Genomic DNA, 22,853 nt, shown 5'->3' on the forward strand with positions numbered 1-22,853 from the left:
CTTTTCATTTTTAGTGTGGAAATATGTCTTGGAAGGAAAAAAATCAAAGCTATTATTAGGGACTCACTTGGTAAATTTAAATTGTTCAGAAAGTTACAAAACTTTAAAAAAATTTCTGGGATTTAATAAGTCTTAACTGTCAAAATGATTCATCTTAATATTGAATATGCAACTTAATTTTCTTCCTCCTTGTTACCAGTCAGTGAGGAGACTCAGATTTTCCAGGCAAATCAAAATTCAAAGAACTGATTTTGTTTGAAAAATTAGATCTGGCTATTCCTCAAAAGACTAGATTTCTTTAAGCTTGAGATGATGCTTTAGTTGAATCCAAAAATATTCAAAACCAGAATACAGGCTTCTTAATTATTGACAAATTTTACTAATTTAGGAAACATTTATTGAGCACCTACAATGATATACATAGGAATCCAACTGGCAGATTCCCGGTGCTTCCTACTCTGCTATCTTTCCAGAATCCTCTCTGATTGGTTTCAATTCCTGCTCTATAACTTGCTGGGAGATTTCATATGCATAATTTGATATCTAAATTTCCTCATCTGCAAAACGGGAGCAATAATTTATCTCATAAAATTGCTTCAAATTAATTAAATTAGATAATGTATACAAAGCATCTAACCCAGAAGTAAATAGGAGCTTTAAAATGATAATAAAGTAGTTTATAAGACATTATTATTAAACTTTGCATTGCTTTGCCTTCAAGAAGTTCCCTTGCTAAGAGCTTACAAAGATTTCCCAAGAGAAGGTGACCAGAGCCTGCATTTTGGTCCTGTCACCTTGGGTCACCTGCTCCCCCACAACTGTGAGCTTCATGAATTTTTTCTCAGAGTATTTCCGTCCATTGCATATTTCTCTTCTGCATGCCCTAAGATTCAAGTTAATACGTAAATTCACCTCTCAGTAGAAAGTGTCTACTATGTTTCACTTACTGACAAAATTCCAACTGGGAGGCAGCTCCGTCAAGAAGAGTATATATGTTGCACAGGTAAACAGAAGATCTGGTGATAAAACCACAGCTGTCAGCTTGCGTCTCTGCTCCTAGTCACCTCCTATGACCCAGGAAGCATTCAAATCACATGTTCTGCTCAAGGATAAATACCTCAGAAACAGGTATTAGAGGAGGAAAGTGTTTAACCAAAGCCACGTAGTTGCTACAGAAAAACAATACCAGGAAAACTAAGCAGCTTTTTAATCTGCAGACAGGATAATTACTGAGGCTGAGGTGGCAACATTGATTATTCCTATCGAAAGAGTTATAAGCACAAAAATAAACTCAAAATGGGTTAAAGACTTAAACATAAGACCTGAAACTATAAAACTCTTAGAAGAAAAAATAGGGGAAAAACTTCAGGACTTCAGGCTTGGTAATGATTTCATAGATAATGACACCAAAAGCACAGGCAACAAAAACAAACAAGTGGGACTACATCAAACTAAAAAATTTCTGCACAGCAAAGGAAACAAACAACAAGATGAAAAGCAACCTATGGAATGGGAGAAAATATTTGCTAACTATATATCTGATAAAGGGTTAATCTCCAAAACGTATAAAGAACTTCTAAAACTCTATATAGTTAAAAAGCTAATTTAAAAATGGGCAAAGGACTTGAACAGACATTTCTCCAAAGAAGACATACAAATGGCCAACGAGTATATGAAAAGATGCTCAACATCATTAATCATCAGGGAGATACAAGACAAAACCACATTGATGTATCACTTTATATCTGTTAGGATGGCCATTATTAAAAAACCTCAAAAGATAACAAGTGTGGAGACACTAGAAGAGTTGCACACTGTTAGTGAGAATGTAAAATGATGAAGCCACTATGAAAAACACTACAGAGATTCTTGAAAAAGAATTAAAATTAGGACTACTATGTGTACCAGCAATCCCACTTTTGGGTATATTTCCAAAAGAATTGAAATCAGGATCTCGCAGAGATACCTGCATTCCCACGTTCATTGCAGCACTATTCACAATAGCCAAGACATGGAAGTAACTCAGATGTCCTTCAATGAATGAATGGATTTTAAAATGTGATACACACACACATACACATTTAGATAGATAGGTAGATAGATAGATAAAATAGATACACAGTGGAATATTATTTAGCCTTTAAAAGGAAGGAAATCCTGCCATTTGCAAAAACATGGATGAACCTAGAGGACATTATTTATTTATTTTTAAAATTTATTTATTTATTTATTTATGGCTGTGTTGGGTTTTCGTTTCTGTGCGAGGGCTTTCTCTAGTTGTGGCAAGCGGGGGCCACTCTTCATCGCCGTGTGCGGGCCTCTCACTATCGCGGCTTCTCTTGTTGCGGAGCACAGGCTCCAGACGTGCAGGCTCAGTAATTGTGGTTCACGGGCCCAGTTGCTCCACAGCATGTGGGATCTTCCCAGACCAGGGCTCGAACCAGTGTCCCCTGCACTGGCAGGCAGATTCTCAACCACTGCGCCACCAGGGAAGCCCTAGAGGACATTATATTAAGTGAAATAAGTCAAACTCAGAAAGACAAATGCTGCATGATTTCACTTATATGTGAATCCAATTAGTCAAACTCATAGAAGCAGAAAATAGAATGGTGGTTGCCAGGGACTGGGGGAAGGGGGAAATGGGGTGAAGTTGGTCAAAGGGTACAAAGTTTCAATTATGCAGGATGAATAAATTCTTCAGATTTAACATACAGCATGGTAATGACAGTTAACAACACTGTATTGAATACTTGAAATTTGCTAAAAGGGTAGATCTTAAATGAAGTTTTTTCATCACACACACACACACAAATGGTAACTATGTGGAAGTGATAGATATATTAATTAGCTTGTTGTAGTGATCATTTCACAATGTATATGTATCAAACCACTAAGTTGTACACCTTAAACATATACAATGCTTGTATGTCAATTACACCTCAAAAGAGCTGTTTAAGAAAAAATAAGATTGGGCTTCCTGGTAACACAGTGGTTAAGAATCCGCCTGCCAAGGCAGGGGATACGGGTTCGAGCCCTGGCCCGGGAAGATCCCACGTGCCCCGGAGTAACTAAGCCCGTGCGCCACAACTACTGAGCCTGCGCTCTAGAGCCTGCGAGCCACAACTACTGAAGCCCATGTGCCACAACTACTGAAGCCTGTGCGCCTAGAGCCCATGCTCCGCAACAAGAGAAGCCACCTCAGTGAGAAGCCTGTGCACCTCAATGAAGAGTAGCCCACGCTCACCACAACTAGAGAAAGCCCACACGCAGCAACGAAGACCCAATGCAGCCAAAAATAAAATAAAATAATAAAAAAGATTGTCTCCTATAAGTTGCGCTCAGAGATAGATTGCAACACATGTATCCAACCCCAACAACACAAAACGCTAAATGAAAACTCGTGGGATACTTTTTCCCACTCTTAGAGAAGAAAGAAGGAATGAGATCTGGCCTATAGCCTCCTCTATTGGAAACGCCTAGAAAGTCTGAGTTTCCTAGTAATAATGAGTTGATTTCTCTCTACCAGTAATTCCCAGCTCTGGCTGCACAGTAGAATCACCTAGGGAGCTTTTAAAATATCGACGACTGGCCCTACCCCAGACCAAATAAATCAGAATTTCTTGGGGATGAGGTTTGGGCATAGAATCTTTTTTGGTATCGTTTATTAGTGTGTGTGTGTGTGTGTGTGTGTGTGTGTGTGTGTGTGTATGTGTGTGTGTGTTTACAGCTTTATTGGGGTATATATGGCTACAGTAAACTGTACATATTGAAAGTGTGACAAGTTTTGATGTAAATATACATTTGTGAATCCGTCACCACAATCAAGATAACAAATATTTCTATCATCTTCCAAAATTTCTTTATGTACTCTCATATCCCATCCCTCCATCCATACCCTCCCCAGGGAACGATGAATCTGCTTTTGGTGACTATTTGTAAGATTATATTTTTCAAATATTTTCTTCATTTTTTCAATTGCGTTTTTTGTCTTCTAATTATTGAGATATGAGAGTTTCTTATATATCCTGGATACAAGTCTTTGTTGGATATGTTTTGCAAATATTTGCTCCCAGTCTGTGGCTAGCCCTTACTTCTCTTAACATTATCTTTCAAAGAAAAGAAAATTTTCATTTTGATGAAGTCCAGTTTATCAATTTTTATTCTTTTATAGTTTCTGGTTTTTGTGTTTTATTTAAGAAATCTTTGCCTAACAAAAGGTAGCAGAGAAAAAGGAGAAAAAGATTTTCTCCTATGTTTTCTCTTTGAAATTTTTTGGTTTTAGCCTTTGCATTTAGGTCTGTGATCTATTTCAAGTTAAATTTAGAATATGTTACGAGGTGAGAACTGAGTTTCATTTTGGGGGAAGTTTTGTTTTGGGAGGCATGACCAAATAACCCAGTTATTTATTGAAAAGATTATCCTTACCCCATTGAATTGCCTTAGCATCTTTATCAATAATCAATTGGCTATATATGTGTAGGTCTAATTACAGACTCTCTATGCTCTTTCATTGATCTATATGTATATATGTGTGTGTATGTGTGTGTGTATATATATATATATATATATATATATATATATATACACACACACACATATATATATATCCACTACCCCACTCGATTACTGTCGAGCTTTAAAAAGTCTTGAAATCATGTATTTAAGTCCTCCATTTGGTTCTTTTTTTTTCCTCAAAATTATTTTGGCTACTCTAGCTCTTCTATATTTCCATATAAATTTGTAATTGGCATCCTAGTTTCAAAAACAACAACAAAAATCTGGCTGTGATTTTGATTGGAATTGCATTATTTCTAAAGATCAATTTAGAAAGAACTGACTTTTTTAAAAATAAATTTATTTATTTATTTTTGGCTGTGTTGGGTCTTCATTGCTGCGCACGGGCTTTCTCTAGTTGCGGCAAGTGGGGTCTACTCTTTGTTGTGTTACCCGGGCTTCTCATTGCAGTGGCTTCTCTTGTTGTGGAACACAGGCTCTAGGCGCGCGGGCTTCAGTAGTTGTGGCTCGCAGGTTTAGTTACTCCACAGCATGTGGTATCCTCCAGGACCAGAGCTCGAACCCGTGTCCCCTGCATTGGCAGGCAGATTCTCAACCACTGCGCCACCAGGGAAGTCCCAGAACTGACATCCTAACAGTATTTTGACTTTCCCAATCCATGAGCATAGTGTATCTCCCTATTTATTTAGGTCCCCCTTTAACACTTCACAGTAATTTTTTTAACATCTTTATTGGAGTATAATTGCTTTACAATGGTGTGTTAGTTTCTGCTTTATAACAAAGTGAATCATCTATACATATACATATATCCCCATATCTCCTCTCTCGTGTTTCCCTCCCACCCTCCCTATCCCACCCCTCTAGGTGGTCACAAAGCACCAAGCTGATCTCCCTGTACTATGCGGCTGCTTCCCACTAGCTATCTATTTTACATTTGGAAGTATATATAAGTCCATGTCGCTCTCTCACTTCGTCCCAGCTTACCCTTCTCCCTCCCCATGTCCTCAAGTCCATTCTCTACATCTGTGTCTTTATTCCTGTCCTGCCCCTAGGTTCTTCATAACCTTTTTTTTTTTTTTTTTTTTAGATTCCATATATATGTGTTAGCATACGGTATTTGTCTTTCTCTTTCTGACTTACTTCACTCTGTATGACAGACTCTAGGTCCATCCACCTCACTACAAATAACTCAATTTCATTTCTTTTTATGGCTGAGTAAGATTCCCTTGTATATATGTGCCACATCTTCTTTATCCATTCATCTGTTGATGGATACTTAGGTTGCTTCCATGTCCTAGCTATTGTAAACAGAGCTGCAATGAACATAGGAAAAAATCTGTAAAAATACAAACACATGGAGGCTAAACAATACACTACTTAATAATCAAGAGATCACAGTAATGTTTTGTAGGTTTTGATGTTTCAGTCTTGCACATCTTTGCCAAATTTATCCCTAAGTATTTGATATTATTTGATGTTATAGTAAATGGTATTTTCAATTTCCAAATGTTTGTTTCTAGTGTAGAGAAATACAGTTGATTCTTTTATTATTGACCTTGTAGTAGTGTGGAGATGGTGAGGTACATTGATTAATTTACAAATGTTGAATAACCTTGCATGTTTTGGATGAATCTTAATTAGAACTGATATATCATTTTTTTATTTCGCTAGATTCAAAATATGAATTGGGAAGTATTACCCCCTCTTCAAGTTTTTGAAAATGTTTGTGTAGAATTGATATTATTTATTCCTCAAATGTTTGGTAAAATTCACTCTTGAAGCCACGTGAGCCTAGAGTTTTCTCTGTGGGAAGGTTTTTGATGACAAATTAATTTTTTTTTTTGCTGCACCATGCAGCTTATGGGAGTTTAGTTCCCTGATCAGGGATAGAACCCAGGCCCTCAGCAGTGAAAGCATGGAGTCCTAACCACTGGAACGCCAGGGAATTCCCCAAGTTCAAATTTTTAAATAGATAATCTATCACTAATATCTATTTCTTTTTAAGTAGTTTGTCTTTCAAGGACTTTCTCCATTTCACTTAGGTTGTCAAATTTATTGGCATAAAGTTGTTCATAATACTTACATGTTATCCTTTTAATGTCTTTAGGATGTTTAGTAATATTTTTTTTATTGTTCCTGATATTAGTAATTTGGATCTTCTCTTTTTCCTCTAATCAGTTTGACTAGAGTTTTCCCAACACTTATCAATTTTCTCAAAAAGCCAGTCTTCGGCTTCACCAATTCTCCTATTGTTTTTGTTTGTTTGTTTTCTATTTTGTTGATTTCTTCTCAGATATTTTAATTTCCTTTCTTCTGCTCACCTTTGGATTTAATTTGCTCTTCTTTTCTAGTTTCTTAGGATAGAAGCTTAGGTCATTGATTTTATTTATAAATAAATTTATTTATTTTTTAAACTTATTTATTTTTGGTTGTGTTGGGTCTTCATTGCTGCACGCAGGCTTTCTCTAGTTGTGGCGAGTGGGGGCTACTCTTTGTCATGGCGCGCGGGCTTCTCACTGCGGTGGCTTCTCTTGCTGCAGAGCACGGGCTCTAGGTGCGCGGGCTTCAGTAGTTGTGGCACATGGGCTCAGTAGTTGTGGCTCGCGGGCCCTAGAGCACAGGCTCAGTAGTTGTGGCACACGGGCTTAGTTGCTCTGCAGCATGTGGGATCTTCCCCAACCAGGGCTCAAACCCACGTCCCCTGAATTGGCAGATGAGTTCTTAACCACTGCGCCACCAGGGAAGTCCCAGTCATTGATTTTAAATGTTTATACCTTTCTATTGTAAGTGCTACAAATTTCTTTTAAGCACCCCACAACTTTTGACATGTCATGTTTGCATTTTCCTTCAATTCAAAATATTTTCTTAATTCCTGTGACTTCTTTGGTTCATGGGTAATTTAGAAAAGTGTGTTGGGTTTCTAATTATTTGAAGATCTTCAAGATATCCTTCTGTTATTAATTGCTAATTGAATTATGTTGTGGGCAAAGAACATACTTGGTATGATTTGGAAACTTTAAATTTATTGAGACGTGTTTTATGGCCAAATGGTTTATTTTGGTCAAGGTCCCATGTACACTTGAAAATCATGTGTATCATGCATAAGTTGGGTGGAGTGTTCTATAAATGCCAATTAGGTCAAATTGGTTGATAATGTTGATCAAGTCTTCTGTATTTACTGATTTTCTGCCTACTCATTCTTTCAATTATTGAAAGAGAAGAGTTGAAATCTTTAACTGTAATTGTGGATTTGTCTGTTTTTCCTTTCAGTTTGATTAGTGTTGGAGCAAATGGTTTGCTTTTTATTTTAACTTTGCATCTGATTCTAATATGCAGGCAGAATTAAGGAATGTTGCTCTGAAACCAATAGTTCTCAAACTTTAGCACGCATCAGAATTGCTTAGGGGGCTTATTAAAACACAAATTGCTTTTGTTTCTGATTCTATAGTCAGAAGAACCAGAGTTTCTGATTCTATAGGTCTGGAGGAATTTGCACTGCTCACAGTTCCCAGGTGGTGTCAATACTGCTGGTCCACGAGGCCACATTTTAAAAATCACTGATTAAGCCACTTTCTCAACCTCGGTTGCATATTATAATCACCTGAGGAGCCTTAAAAATTATGATACACAGGCTACATCCAGACCAATTAAATTTAGGATCTGCATGGGGAAAGGGGAGTAGTGGGACCCAGGCATCAGTATCCTTTAAGCTCTCCTATGTGACTCTAATAAATAATCAAGACTAAGAATCACTGCTCTATACTAAAGTAATGATCTAGATTGCGCAAGAAAGTCTTTGGGGCTCATTACTAACACTTCATCAATGTCCTCTGAGTAAAAAGCACTGTGGAAGTACAGCAAACAACAGGTTTACTTACTGTTAGTGTACTAAGGTAGGAGACTGAGTTTTAGCTCCTCCTCTGCTGCTGTCATCTAACACATTTGTAAAATGAAGCCAATAGTTCTTGACCATTTCTTAGACTATAGAAAGGTTCTGACAACCAATAACATTCTATCTTTCATCATTGGGGAAAAAATTCCATTAACTAAATATATTTAGAAATTAAAACAATCTTTAATGATAGTTATTTTCCATAATTGGGTTTTTATACATAGCTTATTTAGAGAAGAAAAATATCGACTAAAAATTATGCAGGTAAATTTTATCCTACCTAATACTTCCAGGGAAATTCTTGTGTAATAGAGGTATACTCCAAATATCCTTTAACAGCCATTCCAACAGTAAAGTCATGAAATAAGAATCTTTTCAATATTCCATTAACCCTCCCATTTTCCTTCATCATGCACAGGGACTTTGACCAAGAAGAAAAAATTCTGGCAGAAGAATTATGACAAACAGTGCTGATACTGGACTACAGCAATAACACAGTCTTCTGTTTTTCCTCTCCTCTCCCTCTTTTTCTTTTTTAAAAAATTTTCAGAGTAATTATACCCAAATTACAAGTCATGTAATTTTTACAATACTCATCTGAGACAGGCAGAACAGGTATTACTCTCCATATTTTTCAGCTGAGAAAACTAAAGCAGGCAAAGAGAGACTGCACAAGGAACTAGCCTATAACACAGGTTCTTTGACTGCAGGTACAAAATTTTCTCCGACTGAGGGGAAGAAAAAATGGGCATAACTCTAGACAGGAAAACCAGAGATCTTCAGCTTCAGGAGCCACCTTGGAGATTCACTAGGCGAAGGACCATTATGGACAGAAGGGAATATTTAGAGATGAAGTCATCTAATCACAGTCATTTTACAAAAGGGAAACCTGGCTTGCCCTAGGCAGCTAGAAAGTGTGAAAGGTCTCGGATTGACAGGCAGGAGACCTGAGTTCTGGTCTCATTGTGCCACTAAGTTTCAGACCAACCCACTTAGCCATCAACCTACAGACATTTGCAATTGGATGTCCCACAAACATTTCAAACTCAAGTCCAAAATTCTTTCCTCTTCCTCACCCATCCCCCACCTCCTCCATCTCCTGGGATGATCATCTCAATAAAGGGCCCAGGGCAGGATCCTGGGAATCATCCCTCTCCTTCATCTCTCATGTACCCTCAGTTATACCAAATTCTGCTATGAATTTTCAGATCCACCACCTCCTCCTCCTTTCCATTTCTTCTGCCACTGTCTCAGTTCAGGCCCTCACTATCCCTGCCTGGGTTAGGTTACTACTGTTGTCCAATAGGTCTCCTGGCTTCTACTCTTGCCCTGTTTCAATCCATCTGCCACCCCTCCTGCCATCACAGAGGGCTTTCTAAAACAAAAATTGTCTGTCACTGTGCTTTCCATCACCAACTAGACGAAGCCTAAAGTTCCAAGCAGGATACCCCTATCTATTTGTGATTTGGCCTCTGCCTTCTTCTCTCACTTCATCTATCATCACTCATAACTTCAGCCAAGCCCAAGTTTTGCAGTTCCTCCAATGTCACCTTTGGCTTTGACACTAATGGTTCATTCTTCCTGGAAGTCTCCCCCTTCTCCTACCCATTGCCTGGCTAAAATTAACTCAGCCTTCTAGACTCAGCTTAGGTTGAAATTTTTCCTGGCACCCCTTTAAAATGTCCCTTTGATACTCCCATAGCATCTTGTGCAAACAAAAGGGTCACTACTCTCCCTGAACTGTTTGCTCACACATCTATGTCCTTCACTAAACCATGAGCTGTGGGATGGCAGGGACAGCATTCTATTCAGTGTTTGGTATTGAATATTCATCCAACAAATATTTGAGGACCAAATTTAAGCCAAATGTTGTAATGGATACAGCAGTGACCAAAGCAAAGATACACCTTTCTATCAAGTGGGAATCTACATCATAAATAAACGATGAGATAAATAAGTAAGAGTGAAAAGTGCTGTGCAGAGAATTAAATCATGTGATATGAAAGTGACTGGGTGGCTACTTTAGATTGGGTATGTCAATAAGTTCCCTCGGGACTTCCCTGGTGGCGCAGTGGTTGAGAATCCGCCTGCAAATGCAGGGGCCACGGCTTCAAGCCCTGGTCTGGGAAGATCCCACATGCTGTGGGGCAACTAAGCTTGTGTGCCACAACTACTGGGCCTGCGCTCTAGAGCCCGTGAGCCACAACTACTGAGTCTATGTGCCACAACTACTGAAGCCCGCGCACCTAGAGCCCGAGTTCTGCAACAAGAGAAGCCACCGCAATGAGAAGCCCACGCACCACAACAAAGAGTAACCCCTGCTCACTGCAACTAGAGAAAGCCCACACGCAGCAACGAAGACCCAATGCAGCCCAAAATTAATTAATTAATTAACTTAAAAAGTAAATAAATAAGTTCCCTCTGAGGAAGTGACATTTAAGCTGATAAGTGAATGCCAGCGTGCCAGGTATTCAGAGAGAGGAGCGTTCCAGCTGGGAGGACTACCAGTACAAAGGCCGGAAGAACCGAAGGCGGCCCATGTGGCTTGAAACGAGCGTGGGAAAACAGTGAAGATGGGGTCAGAGAAGCAGGCACGGACCATGTTATATAAACTTTGTCCTCCAGAGTAGAGTGTTCCGTTTTTTTAAAAAAAATAAATTTATTTATTTATGGCTGTGTTGGGTTTTTGTTGCAGTGGCAGGCTTCTCATTGCGGTGGCTTCTCTTGTTGCAGAGCACGGGCTCTAGGCGCGTGGGCTTCAGTAGCTCCATGGCTTGTGGGATCTTCTGGGACCAGGGCTCAAACGCCTGTCCCCTGCATTGGCAGGTGGATTCTTAACCACTGGGACACCAGGGAAGTCCCGGAGTAGAGCTTTGATTTTATTCTAAGTGTGGTTGGGAGTGACATGATCTGATTTACATTTTCAAAAAGATCTCTCCAGGACAGCTGTGTGGATAATGGGCTGTGGGGAGTGGAAACGGAAACCAGTTTGGAGGAGAGAAGCAACGGTGGTCTGGGGGTGGTCACTGCGGTTTAGGAGAAGGTGGGCGTTTTGGGGACATACATGTGAGAGAGCCTAGGACGGCTGATGAGCAGGTGAATTAAGACTCAGAGCATGTAGGTTTTTGGCTCGAGCACCTGGGTAGTTGGTGGGGAACTGAACAGGCGCTCCGCCGCTTCTAGGAAGAAGGAGGGCTTGAAAAAGTCCCTTCGCCTGCCCGGACCGGGGAACAGTTCAGGTCACGCAGCTGTAAAGAGACACGCCCAGACCCGCTGCCGGTGCTCGCCAGCGCCGGGAGCCTGAGAGAGCCCGGCGGGCGGCGCGCGCTGACCCAGCCTCCACTTGCCCCGTGGGGGTTTCCGCGGCCTCCGGGCGGGGCCGGAAGAGGAAGTCGGCGCTGCAGTGGCGGCTCCAGCAGCCGCGGCGGCCCCAACCCAACCCCGCTGCCCGCCCCTGTCCGGCCCAGCCACCGAAGCAGCGCCGCGAGGGGACCCCGGAACCCGCCCCGCCTCGCGCCGCCGGGCGCTCACCAGGCAGTCTGATGGGGCTGCAGCAACCGCTGACCCCCGCCGCCGCCGCCCTGCTGTGGGGCTTCCTGCTCCCTCTGGTAAGGGGGACGGGCGGGCGCTCGGGCCTCCCCGGGGCGGGGCCGGGCCCCCCACCTTCCGCCGCCGCTGCTGCCGCCTCACCCCCACTGGCTCCCTGCCGGCCTGCCCTCTCCCGCGCCTACGCGGCCTGCTCTGGGTTTTTGCTTTCATACCCATCCCTGTCCCACTACTCCCTTTTGGTCCAGCCCCCATTCCCGTCCTTTGAAGTCCCGGTACCTACCCCCGAGAAAGCTACCTGCCGAGCCCTTAATACGACTCGGACTTTGGTGCTTCTCCTCTGTAGTTTCACTGTTCCAGGCGTTTTGAATTGACCTCTGAATTTTATTGTCCAGTCTTTCTTACCGCTGCTTAACCCGCACTACCCCCAACCCCGAAAGAAGGAAAAAACGTATACGCGATCCCTGGATGTTTAGCGGTTCAAGGACTGCGCTTTATTTTAATTGCTCTCATACAGATTTTTTTCTTTCTCTAGTTTCTGTTTCGCCTTAGGGCTCATTTGATTCCATTTTGGGGCTTTCTGGTAACAGTAATAATTTAAAATAATTTCTTAAAGAACACACCAAAGTGTAATTCTTTCAGTGGGTTTTAGTGGGTTTCAATTCTCTGCCTAGTTTAAAGGGGAGGAGAGCCGGTTAAGTAACAGTAACAAATATGTGTACACAAGTTTGTTTTCGTAATTAGAGAAAAGTAATAATGTCTTAAAATTCAACACCAAGCAGAAGGTTCAGTGAATGGGTGATAAGGACGCCAGTGTTCAGTTTTTGTTTCTTGTAAATTTCACTTAGGGAGTTTCAGGTTGGAAACTTTTATGAGCTTTATACAGAATTGGTATGGTGTATGCCTGTCTAGTTCTTTCCATTAGAATGTGTAACTTCTCTGAAAGAGTATATTTTGCTTACTCTCCAGTTTAAATGATTACTACCAGTGAATATATTCAATATGAAAGTGTTTTTAACATTTATTGAGAAACCAAACTCAAAGCCTGAAGTGGTTAAGTGCCTTCCTTGTATTCATAACTTTGCTAGGCAGCATTAGGAAGAATGTATGTAAAAATTGCTTGAGGTGGGTCGGGGGGAGGAGTAGGATATAAAGAGAATAGCAAAGTGGCAGTGTTGGTCTGAATCTTTGAGGTGTTGTTTACCTTGTAATCAGACGTGTCCAGAAGATAATTCAGGTAGTATGTAAATACACATAAAACTATAACCTAGGTATGAAATTTTTTGAGTGTTTTTGCACTCATTTTCATTTGAACTTCTTAAGCTAATTGTAAGAATATATACATGTGTGTATAAATTCCCACCTGTCTTTTCTCAACACAAATTAATAATTAACCTAATAATACATCAATTGCTCAAAAACTCTTATTGAAATTCTTAATAAAAGCTCTGAAGCCTCTCACTAGAAAAATGGAAGCAAAATTTTCATGTAATTTCAAGTGCTTCACAAGTCTAAAGTTTGTCCGTGTTCTAAATTGTAGCTAGTCTGTCTCTCCCATATTCTAGATTTTATTCTTTTTATATTGCACATATATATTTTGTCATATTTCACCATGTTAATCTTGAGTTCTATATTCCCCGGTTGCGGGGTTGTTGTGAGGACTCAGTAGCATTCTTTCACTCCACAAATATTTAGTGTGGTATCTCTTATATGCCAGGAGCTGTGCTGGTAACTGTGAATACACTGACAAGATGTTTCGAAATTGGGAAGATCTTTTTCAGTGCTAACTAGTATTATTGATTTTCTATTTCTTAGTGATTCCATAGTGGATTTTTTTCTTCTACACTCTTTCTTCCTTTAAATTCATGAAAGGATCTCTTTCTCATTCCTTTCCTTTTCTGAGGAACTCAAATAAATCTGGTATCCTTTTTCTCAGCAGGAGCTCTCTCTTTCCTTCTGTTTACTAGCTACCTAGTTCCTTTCCTCCACTATTTTAAGTTTTTTGTTATTTTAACCAATTTTCTCCCTGAAGCCCTTGTTTACTCCTCTTCCCTACTCTTACAGCCCTAGGTGGCCTCTCTGAGTTCATTTGAATGAATGATGCCAGCTTAATCATTTCATTTCTTCTTTCTGGTCTCTGGAAGCTGGCCCTACTGAGCCTCTTTCCCCTTGGTCATGTTAGAAAAGGGTCATCATGGGCTTCCCTGGTGGCGCAGTGGTTAAGAATCCACCTGCCAATGTAGGGGACAAGGATTCGAGCCCTGGCCTGGGAAGATCCCACATGTCGCGGAGCAACTAAGCCTGTGCACCACAACTACTGAGCCTGCACTCTAGAGCCCGTGAGCCACAACTACTGAGCCCGCGTGCTGCAACTACTGAAGCCTGCGCACCTAGAGCCCATGCTCCACAACAAGAGAAACCACTGCAATGAGAAGCCCTCACACCTCATCGAAGAGTAGCCCCCCCTCACCGCAACTAGAGAAAGCCCATGTGCATCAACGAAGACCCAACGCAGCCAAAAATTAAAAGAAAAAATAAGGGTCATCATCCTCATGTAGAAGCAGCATTTAATCTCCAGAAAGAGTCACATCCTTGTAGAAGAGGCAGAGTATTTAGCATTGGAAAGCCCCTTCAACATCATGTAGCCTACCCTACTCTGTTTGTCCTCATCACATCAGAGTGACCTTACCGTGTATCTTGAACACAAACTACAGCACATCTGGCTGTTTTAATAACTTCTAAACCCATTAAACATTTAAGTCTAGACATGAAAAGAGTGCCTGGCGGGTAATTAATTCTCTCTTGGCTTTGACATATTTCCATATCACACTTGTCCTTCCCTAGTCCAACTCCCACCGCTAGCCCCAACTGTTAGACCTTTATTTTAGTGTTATTCGGACCGAGTCACAGGGTTCTGTTTCAAAGACAATGAGTGAAATTTAGCCTGGATCTGTTTTCTAAAATTGCTTCAGAGTTCTCTGAAGAATCCTGAGTCTTTCTCATAATGTTTTTATAAAAGTTGTATTCATGTTTTCATTACTTCAAAGAATTTGAAGTGTCATATAGCCACATCTTGAGCTTATGAAAATGAAGTGGTAATCAGAATCCCCAACAGGAAAATCTCTTACTGAAATCTGCATTCCTTTGGTATACTACACCAACTCAAAGAGTCTTCTTTAATTCCTTCTCTTCTGTCCTCCTGCCTCAACCTCCTGCAGAAACTAGTAGTGTTCTGCTACCCAACCTATCAGAGACATGCTGAGCTACTGTACTATGGACTGAATCATGTCCTCCCAAAATCCATATCTTGAAGCACTAACCCCCAGTATTGATGGTATTTGGAGATGGGGCCTTTGGGAGATATTGATAATTAGGTTTAGATGAGGTCAGAGAGTAGGTCCCTTGTGATGGGATTGGTGCCCTTATGAGAAAAGACACCAGAGAGCTTGCTCTCCCTGCTCCCTCCCCCTCTCCCTATCGTATTTTTTTATGGCAGCCCAAGCTGACTAAGATTTTGGTACCAGGAGTGGGGTTCTGTGGTAACAAATACCTAAACATGTGGAAGCAACTTTGTAACTGGGTAATGGGTAGAGGCTAGAAATATGAACATTAAAGGTGATTCTGGTGAGAATGCAGATGGAAATGAGGAACAGTTTATTGGAAACTAGAGGAAAGGCAATTCTTGTCATAAAATGGTAAAGAACTTGGCTGAACTATGTTCTAGTGTTGTGTGGAAGGAAGAATTGTAAGCAGTGAAATATATTTAGCTGAGGAGATTTCTAAGCAAAGCATTGGAGGAGCAGCTTGGTTCTTTCTAACTGCTTTTAGTGAAATGCAAAGGGGACAGAGGAATTGAAGAAGGAATTGTTAAGCAAAAAGGAACCAGAATTTGAAGATTTGGAAAATTCTCAGCCTATCCATGTTGCAAAAAAAAAAAAAAGAGAGAGAGAAAGTTTGTTCTGGAAAGAACACTAAGAGTGTGGCTGAACAATCACTTGATAAGTAGCTTATGGGATTCTATGAGCAAAAACACTGCCACTTTTAACTCCGGGGGAAGGAGACAGGATGAAATGAAGAAAGGCTGTTGGACCTTTTGGATCTGACAGGATGGGATGATAGAGCTATTAGGCTGTGAACGTGCATTATTCTTCAAGAAGAGGGAGAAATGACCCCCAAAGGTGATTCAGAGATCATCAGGGCCACAACTTCAGTTTCAACAAGCCTTTTGGCCTCTACCAGGAGCCTTGGGGGTGGTATCCCACAGAACCAAAGGCTACCCCACAGAGCCATGGGGGTGACACTTCCTCCCCAGTGGGCCTGGAAAGTGGGACATAGAGCCAAAAAGGATACTTCTTGAGCCTTAAGATCTATGTCTTACTAGGTTTTGGACTTCCTTGGGTCCCCTCATCCCTTTCTTCCTTCTGATTTCTTCTTTTGGAATGGGAATGTCTATTCTATACCTGTCCCACCATTATATTTTGGAAGCACATAACTTGTCTGGTTTTACAGGTTCACAGCTGGAGAGGAATCTTACCTCATGAAGAATCTTGCATCTCACCCATATCAGATTTAGACGACATTTAGATGAGCTTTTGGACTTTTTAGAGTTGATGCTGGAATGAATTAAGACTTTTAGGGCTGTGGGATGGAATGAATATAAATATTTTGCATGTGAGAAGGATATGAATTTTGGGAGCCAGGGGAGAAATGCTGTGAACTGAATTGTGTGCCTCTGAATTCTCATGTTGAAGCCCTAACTCCCAGTGTGATGGTATTTGGAGATTGACTGGGCCTTTGAGGATAATTAGGTTTAGATGAGGTTATCAGGGTGGGGCCCTTACAATGGGATTATTGCCTTGCTCTCTCTCCCTCTGCCCCCCACAACCATGTGAGGACACAGTGAAAAGGTGGCTCTCTACAAGCCAGGAAGAGAGCCCTTACCAGAACTGGACCATGCTGGCACCTTGAAACTTCTAGGCTCCAGGCTGTGAAAAATAAATTTCTGTTGTTTAAACCACCTAGTCTGTGGTACATGTCTAAGCCCAAGCTTAGACATGCTGGTTATGTCACATTCCTCCTTTAACTGTCAGATTCTTCACAATCAGAGCTGTCTCTGTGGATTCTGCATCCCGTTGTCCAATTTTTAAGGCACTAATTGCTGTTTTATCTCCTTCTCAAAATACAACACCTAAACATACATCTCCTTAGAATCTCAAAATGATCCTGAGAGAAGTTTCAGGAAGATTACAATTTGTCCTAGACCAGATAGAAAGTCATGAAAAAGAGGACTAGAACCCAGAGTTTCTAAGACATTTGTTTATACATTTCCACTAAGTGGTTTTTTTTTTTTTGGATCAAAAATAGATCACAAGACTGATTGGAAAAGTTTGTGAATTTATTTTCATGAAAAAAGGTTTAAAGATAGAAGTCATGTTTATTATATATTTAATAATTTGTCTTTGTTAAAAATTTACCTGAAATTGGTTCTGTTTACAGAAATCTAGACCATAAAGTCTCCAGGTATGGATTCTTACCCCAAGATACTAAATTTTTTTTCAAAAATTTCATTGCCTTTAGGCCAGAATTTGCCAAATGTTACCATGTCCTATGGTCTTAAATCAACTCTTATTTACCTGCCTGGCCTTTTACGCATTTGAGTTTATGAATTCTAGTGTAAATCGTAAATTCTATAATAGTTAAGTAGTAAGATTACTTAAGGAAACCCAGGGAGAGGGCTGGATCTAGGTAACGTAGAATATAGGCCCCATGAAGGAGAAGCTACCTGACTCATTCTCTGCTGTCTCCCTTAGCACCTCATAGTTTGCAGAGTACTGAATGAAGAATGGTTACCTTGTCTCTTCCCTCCACCCTAGTACATCTTAGCCTGTTACATGCCCCAGATTCTCCAAGTGTAAGGAATGATCCTGGGGATCTACTTTCCCCATGTCCCACAGGCTCCTCTGATTCTCTATAAATCCCTGTTTGGTGCCCTAGCTCCCACTGAGCCACTAATTAAGTAATCAAGATTTCACTTCATCTCTGAGGGTCTGAGTCTAGTCAGTTTCAGTGCATGGTTTCCATAAACCTTGAATATTGGAAGTAGGAGTAGAAAGAACATAGATTGTCTTGATTGTCTAACTTATTCGTGAGGAAAGAGGCATAGAAAATATAATAGTGAATAGTGAATCTGGAAGTTATTTAGACCTGGCTTTGGAACATGTGTCATTCAGACATATAACCCCAATTCTGCCTTTCTTGTAGAGGCTGCTTTCAACTCTTAATGTATTGCTATTGACTTAAAACTCAATCTGTGTAAGGAGAAAGATGTTTGTAAAGAAAAGGATACCTCCTACATTGCTATGATATAAGGGTAATGGGTAGATGACTATTACTCTTTGGTATCTAGCACTCAGTGATTACATTTTAACTTTTTACCTTCTGGTTTAGAAATAATTTTTTTTTAATTGCTAGTTCTCATTTTAAATAAATTCTGCTTATTAGCAAAACTTGCCCCAAACCCCCAGCCCTCATATTCGGTATCTAAAGATAGAGGAGTAGTTTAATTTGTAGATTTTATGAAGAAAGATTGTAAGGGGGGTTCATTGGAGAGAGAGTTCATCATATTCACACATTGTCCCTTGAAACCAAAGGATTAAGTATATCTAATGGATAACAATATGAATAATGTGAACCATGTTTAATTGACAGACTGTGGAGGTGGGTGGGGAAGCTGGGACCCAGTGATACAAATGCTGAAGAGTTTTGAGTGAACTTATGGGTGAAATGGGGGAACTGCTGGCCAATACATGAACGTTGGCTATACCAGCATACTGCAGGTACAGTGTGACTTTCACCTCTTAAGAAAATTCCTAGGAGAACCCGAGTAATGTCTGGAAATCTGATGAGTTTCACTGCTATTCATGATGAAGTCTATAACCATGTACTCTGCAGACCAACATCAAAGCATCACTTGGAAGCTTGTTAGAAATGTATAATCATGGGCTCCTCCTAAGACCTGCTGGATCAGAATCTGATTTTAACAGAACATTAAATTCAAGAAGCACTGATTTATAATAAAGGGTAAGAAATTGTTGCCCAGATTACTCACCATAATCTCTAATAAAAAAGAAGAACCATGCTTGACTAATCTTTTAAGGTTTTTAAAGGGAATTAAATATATATGTGGGTAAAAGTTAGCATTGTATTAGTCAGAGCTCCATCATGATGAGGTGAAAATGGGCCAAGATACAGAGTCCTGGCAGACCCAAAGTATGGCGTGGATTCAGGGTAGGGGGTAGTATATTAGATAAATTTTTAGCTAAAGAATTTTTATTTTCAAAAGGAATGTGTGAAGACTTAAATATGGAAAGTAGATCCAGTGCTGGTAGATACCTTTTGAAGGAGAAAGAAGAGTAGAAGGCAAACTAAACCTGTGAAACAAAGTCACAGAAGAATTGAACTGTGCTATTAGCTTGGACAGGAGTAGAAAGGCCTGTTTCCTAGGTTAATATTGGGCTGGTGAGTCAGCATCAGGAGGCCATTTGAACAGAGGCCAGGAATACAAATGCCCATGCTTGGGACTACCAAGAGACTGGAGTATAAAGCATAGATATAGCCTCAAGAGACAGGGACGTGAAGGTCAGTGCAAGACTGACTCAGTGAAAGTACACTGACGAAATAAAGCTCTTTATATATGTCCTATTGTTTAAGCTCTGATTGGTTTGGGAAAATGAGGAAATGGGACACCTGCAAGGATGTGAGTATAGTGTACTCCATTACCGTTGAGGTGTTTTTAGACTTTGAGTAATCATTTGGCACTTATCATACCAAAAATTATTTAGGAGAAAAATGATCAAAAGAATAGGCAACTCTGACATTAAGATAGACTTAAACATTGATTTAAAAAGAAGATGATATGGAATAAGACTGAAGTCAAGTGATCTGGGTAAAGTAAATTTGGAAATGTTCACAAACAAAAGGCATCCGATGAATTTTTATGTGAGGTATATTTGAATCGGAAAAACAGGAAGTACTACTTCACACTGTGGGCTAGTAAACTTGCTTCCCTTGCGTGTGAGGATCAAGCAAGATGTGGAATATAAAGATTTGATGGCCATGAAGAGCACTTGATTCCACCGCCAGTGGTTGTAGGAACTGCCATTAAGAGGCAGGATTTGGGGTGAGCAGTAAGGAGCACTTGTCATAGGGAAAGGAATTCCATGAAACTCTAGAGTCCTAGAAGTGGGGGTACTTGGAAGAGGGTAAGGAAAGGAGTTAGAGTTTGGGATGTTTAGGGTGTGGGAGGAACTAATTGGGTATTAGAGGAATTTGAGTGGTGGTAGGAGACCCATGCCCAGAATCACAGCAGAGAGGGAGTTGACAGCTAATGCAGAGATATATATGACCAATATTAAAACTGGAGGGTGATGATTGGGTACTAAGGGGTGCTGGCAGATCTAGCTGCATAAGGGAACTTGAAGTGATAGCAGAGCTGAAAGACTGCTGGTCTGGGTTTTAGAGAGCTCAATTCTAATCTGGCCCCTGAGACTTCATTTTGATCATTTTGGACCTGTTTGAGCTGTGAAATGAAGGGACTAGATATCCCTAGATCCCTTCAAGCTCTTGATACTAAGCTTTTTACTAAGAGAATATTTTCATTATTGGTTGAAAATATAAACAGATATTTTTTAAGGGTTGAGTAAAGTCATAGAAGAACAGACCACAGTTGATTACAAAGGAAAATTCAGATGTCTTGAAGCATGTTTCTAACTTGAAAAATATAAAGGAAGGTATCCTGTCCATCCACCCTAGGGCCTTTGTCAGATGATCTAATACTAGCGCGGGTAGACCACAGGTCTTTCCTGATTTGGTACTTGTAATGTTTAAAGGGACACTTGAGCTTCAGGCCTCTGTGCTTCCCAACCTAACTGGCCCACAGTGATGTGGTTTCTACTACAGTTGGCCCTTGAACAACATGGGTTTAAACTGCGCGGGTCCACTTATACTTGGATTTTTTCAATACATATACGTTGTTTATGATCTACAATTTGTTGAATTTGTGTGGAATCAAATCTATGGGATTTGAGCATACCTGGATTTTGTTATCTGTCCTGGAACCAGTCTCCCTCAGATACCGAGGGATGACTGTGCTCTTGTTCCCATATAGCTTTTGCTTCTCAAGGTTGGGCCCACAGAGCAGCAGCATCAGGATCACCTGGGAGCTTGTTAGACATGCAGAATCCCACATTCCACCCAGGCCAACTGAATCAGAATCTCCATTTTAATATGATCACTAAGTGATTTGTATGCACGTTAAATCTTGAGAAGCACTGCTCCTATAGCTATGGTACTCAAACCTTAACAAGCATCAAAATCTCCATAAGGCCTTGTTAAAAATAAACTTCTCAGAGTTTCTGATTCAGTAGGTCTGGAATAGGGTCCAAAAATTTGCATTTCCAACACCCTAAGAACTACTAAAGCTTTTACTAGAGACTGACTTAAATCATATTCTGTTTGTCATTATCTTTTTCAGGTTTCTTTTTAATCTTCCCAGTAAGACTATAATTTCTTGTTTAGTGTTTCTTGGTGGGGGCAGATTTATTGAGATATAGTTCATATACCATAAAATTCACCCATTTAAAGTGTACAATTCAGTGGCTTTTAGTATATTTACAGATATGTACAACCATTACTATAGTCAATTTTAAAACATCTACATCACCTCAAAAAGAAACCAAATAGGTAGAGCACAGAGGATTTTTAGGGCAATAAAACTACTTCATATTCCATATGATACTGTAATGGTGTATACATGTCATTACATATTTGTCAAAACCTATAGAATGTAAAACACCAGGAGAGACCCTAAATGTAAAATGTGGACTTTGGGTGGTAATGAATTGTCAGTGTAGGTTCATAGATGGTAACAAACGTTAATAATGGAGGTTGGAGGGAGGCTATGCGTGTGTGTGGTAAGGGGATATGTAGGAACACTGTACTTCATGCTCAATTTTGCTGTGACCCTAAAGGTGATCTAAAACATAAGGTCTATTTTAAAAAAAGAAAGAAACCTCATATTCTGTAGCTAGCACCCCCATCCCCACATCCTACCAAACCCTAAGCAACCACTAATCATCTTGTATTTCTTCTGCATTGTGCAAGTACTTGGCAAGGTGCTAGATGTATTATTAATAATAATAGTTACCATTTATTAAGAGCTTAATATGTGTAAACATTTGCATGATCTGACTTAATCATCATGACAGCTCTGTGAGGTCTGGACATTTTTTGTCATCTCAAAGCTGAGGAGGGAATCCCCTGGAGGTCCAGTGGTTAGGACTCCGTGCTTTTACTGCCAGGGCCCAGGTTTAATCCCTGGTCGGGGAACTAAGATCCCGCAAGCCTCGAGGCGGGACCAAAAGCAAAAAACAAAAAAACCAAGATGTTGACGCTTAAACAGTTTAAATGACTTGTAACATAGCCAATAAATGGTGAAATTGCCATTCTGTCCCAGGTCTCTAACTCCAGAACATACGATATCTATTGTTGATAAACTGAATTTTCAAAACTATATCATCTCTATGAGAAATTTTACTAAGATGTTAAAATGTAGTGGAAATGCTTAAGTTATTTGGGTATATTAGCTTGCTCATGAAATTTGCTGCATGTTGCACATCCAATATGAACTATTCTACAATTATATATGGTTATACTTTCCTCTCTCATACTAATCTTCTACTAAAATTTGTTTTGCCTTAGTAATTCCCATATCAATGAATTTTGCTTATATCAATGATAAATTTTCTACCACTGTAGAAAAGACTGTAATCTGTCTATAGCAATAAATGTTACTCATAGTTGGATACCTTTGTACTTCCTTGTACTTTTAAGCTTTTTAAAA

The 22,853-nt window shown here is 40.1% G+C and overlaps 1 protein-coding gene across 1 annotated transcript in view; it reads left to right on the forward strand.

Moving 5' to 3' along the window:
• Positions 1–11,804: 11,804 nt before the first annotated feature.
• The window catches only part of SPPL2A (signal peptide peptidase like 2A), a 49,802-nt gene continuing 38,753 nt past the window's right edge, over positions 11,805–22,853 (forward strand). Inside the window, exon 1 of the mRNA XM_030842918.3 lies at positions 11,805–12,015. Coding sequence (XP_030698778.2) covers positions 11,950–12,015 — 66 coding nt within the window. The 5' untranslated portion in view covers positions 11,805–11,949. The remainder of the gene's footprint in view (positions 12,016–22,853) is intronic.

The sequence above is a fragment of the Globicephala melas genome, chromosome 2, assembly GCF_963455315.2.
Source record: "Globicephala melas chromosome 2, mGloMel1.2, whole genome shotgun sequence".
NCBI lineage: Eukaryota > Metazoa > Chordata > Mammalia > Artiodactyla > Delphinidae > Globicephala > Globicephala melas.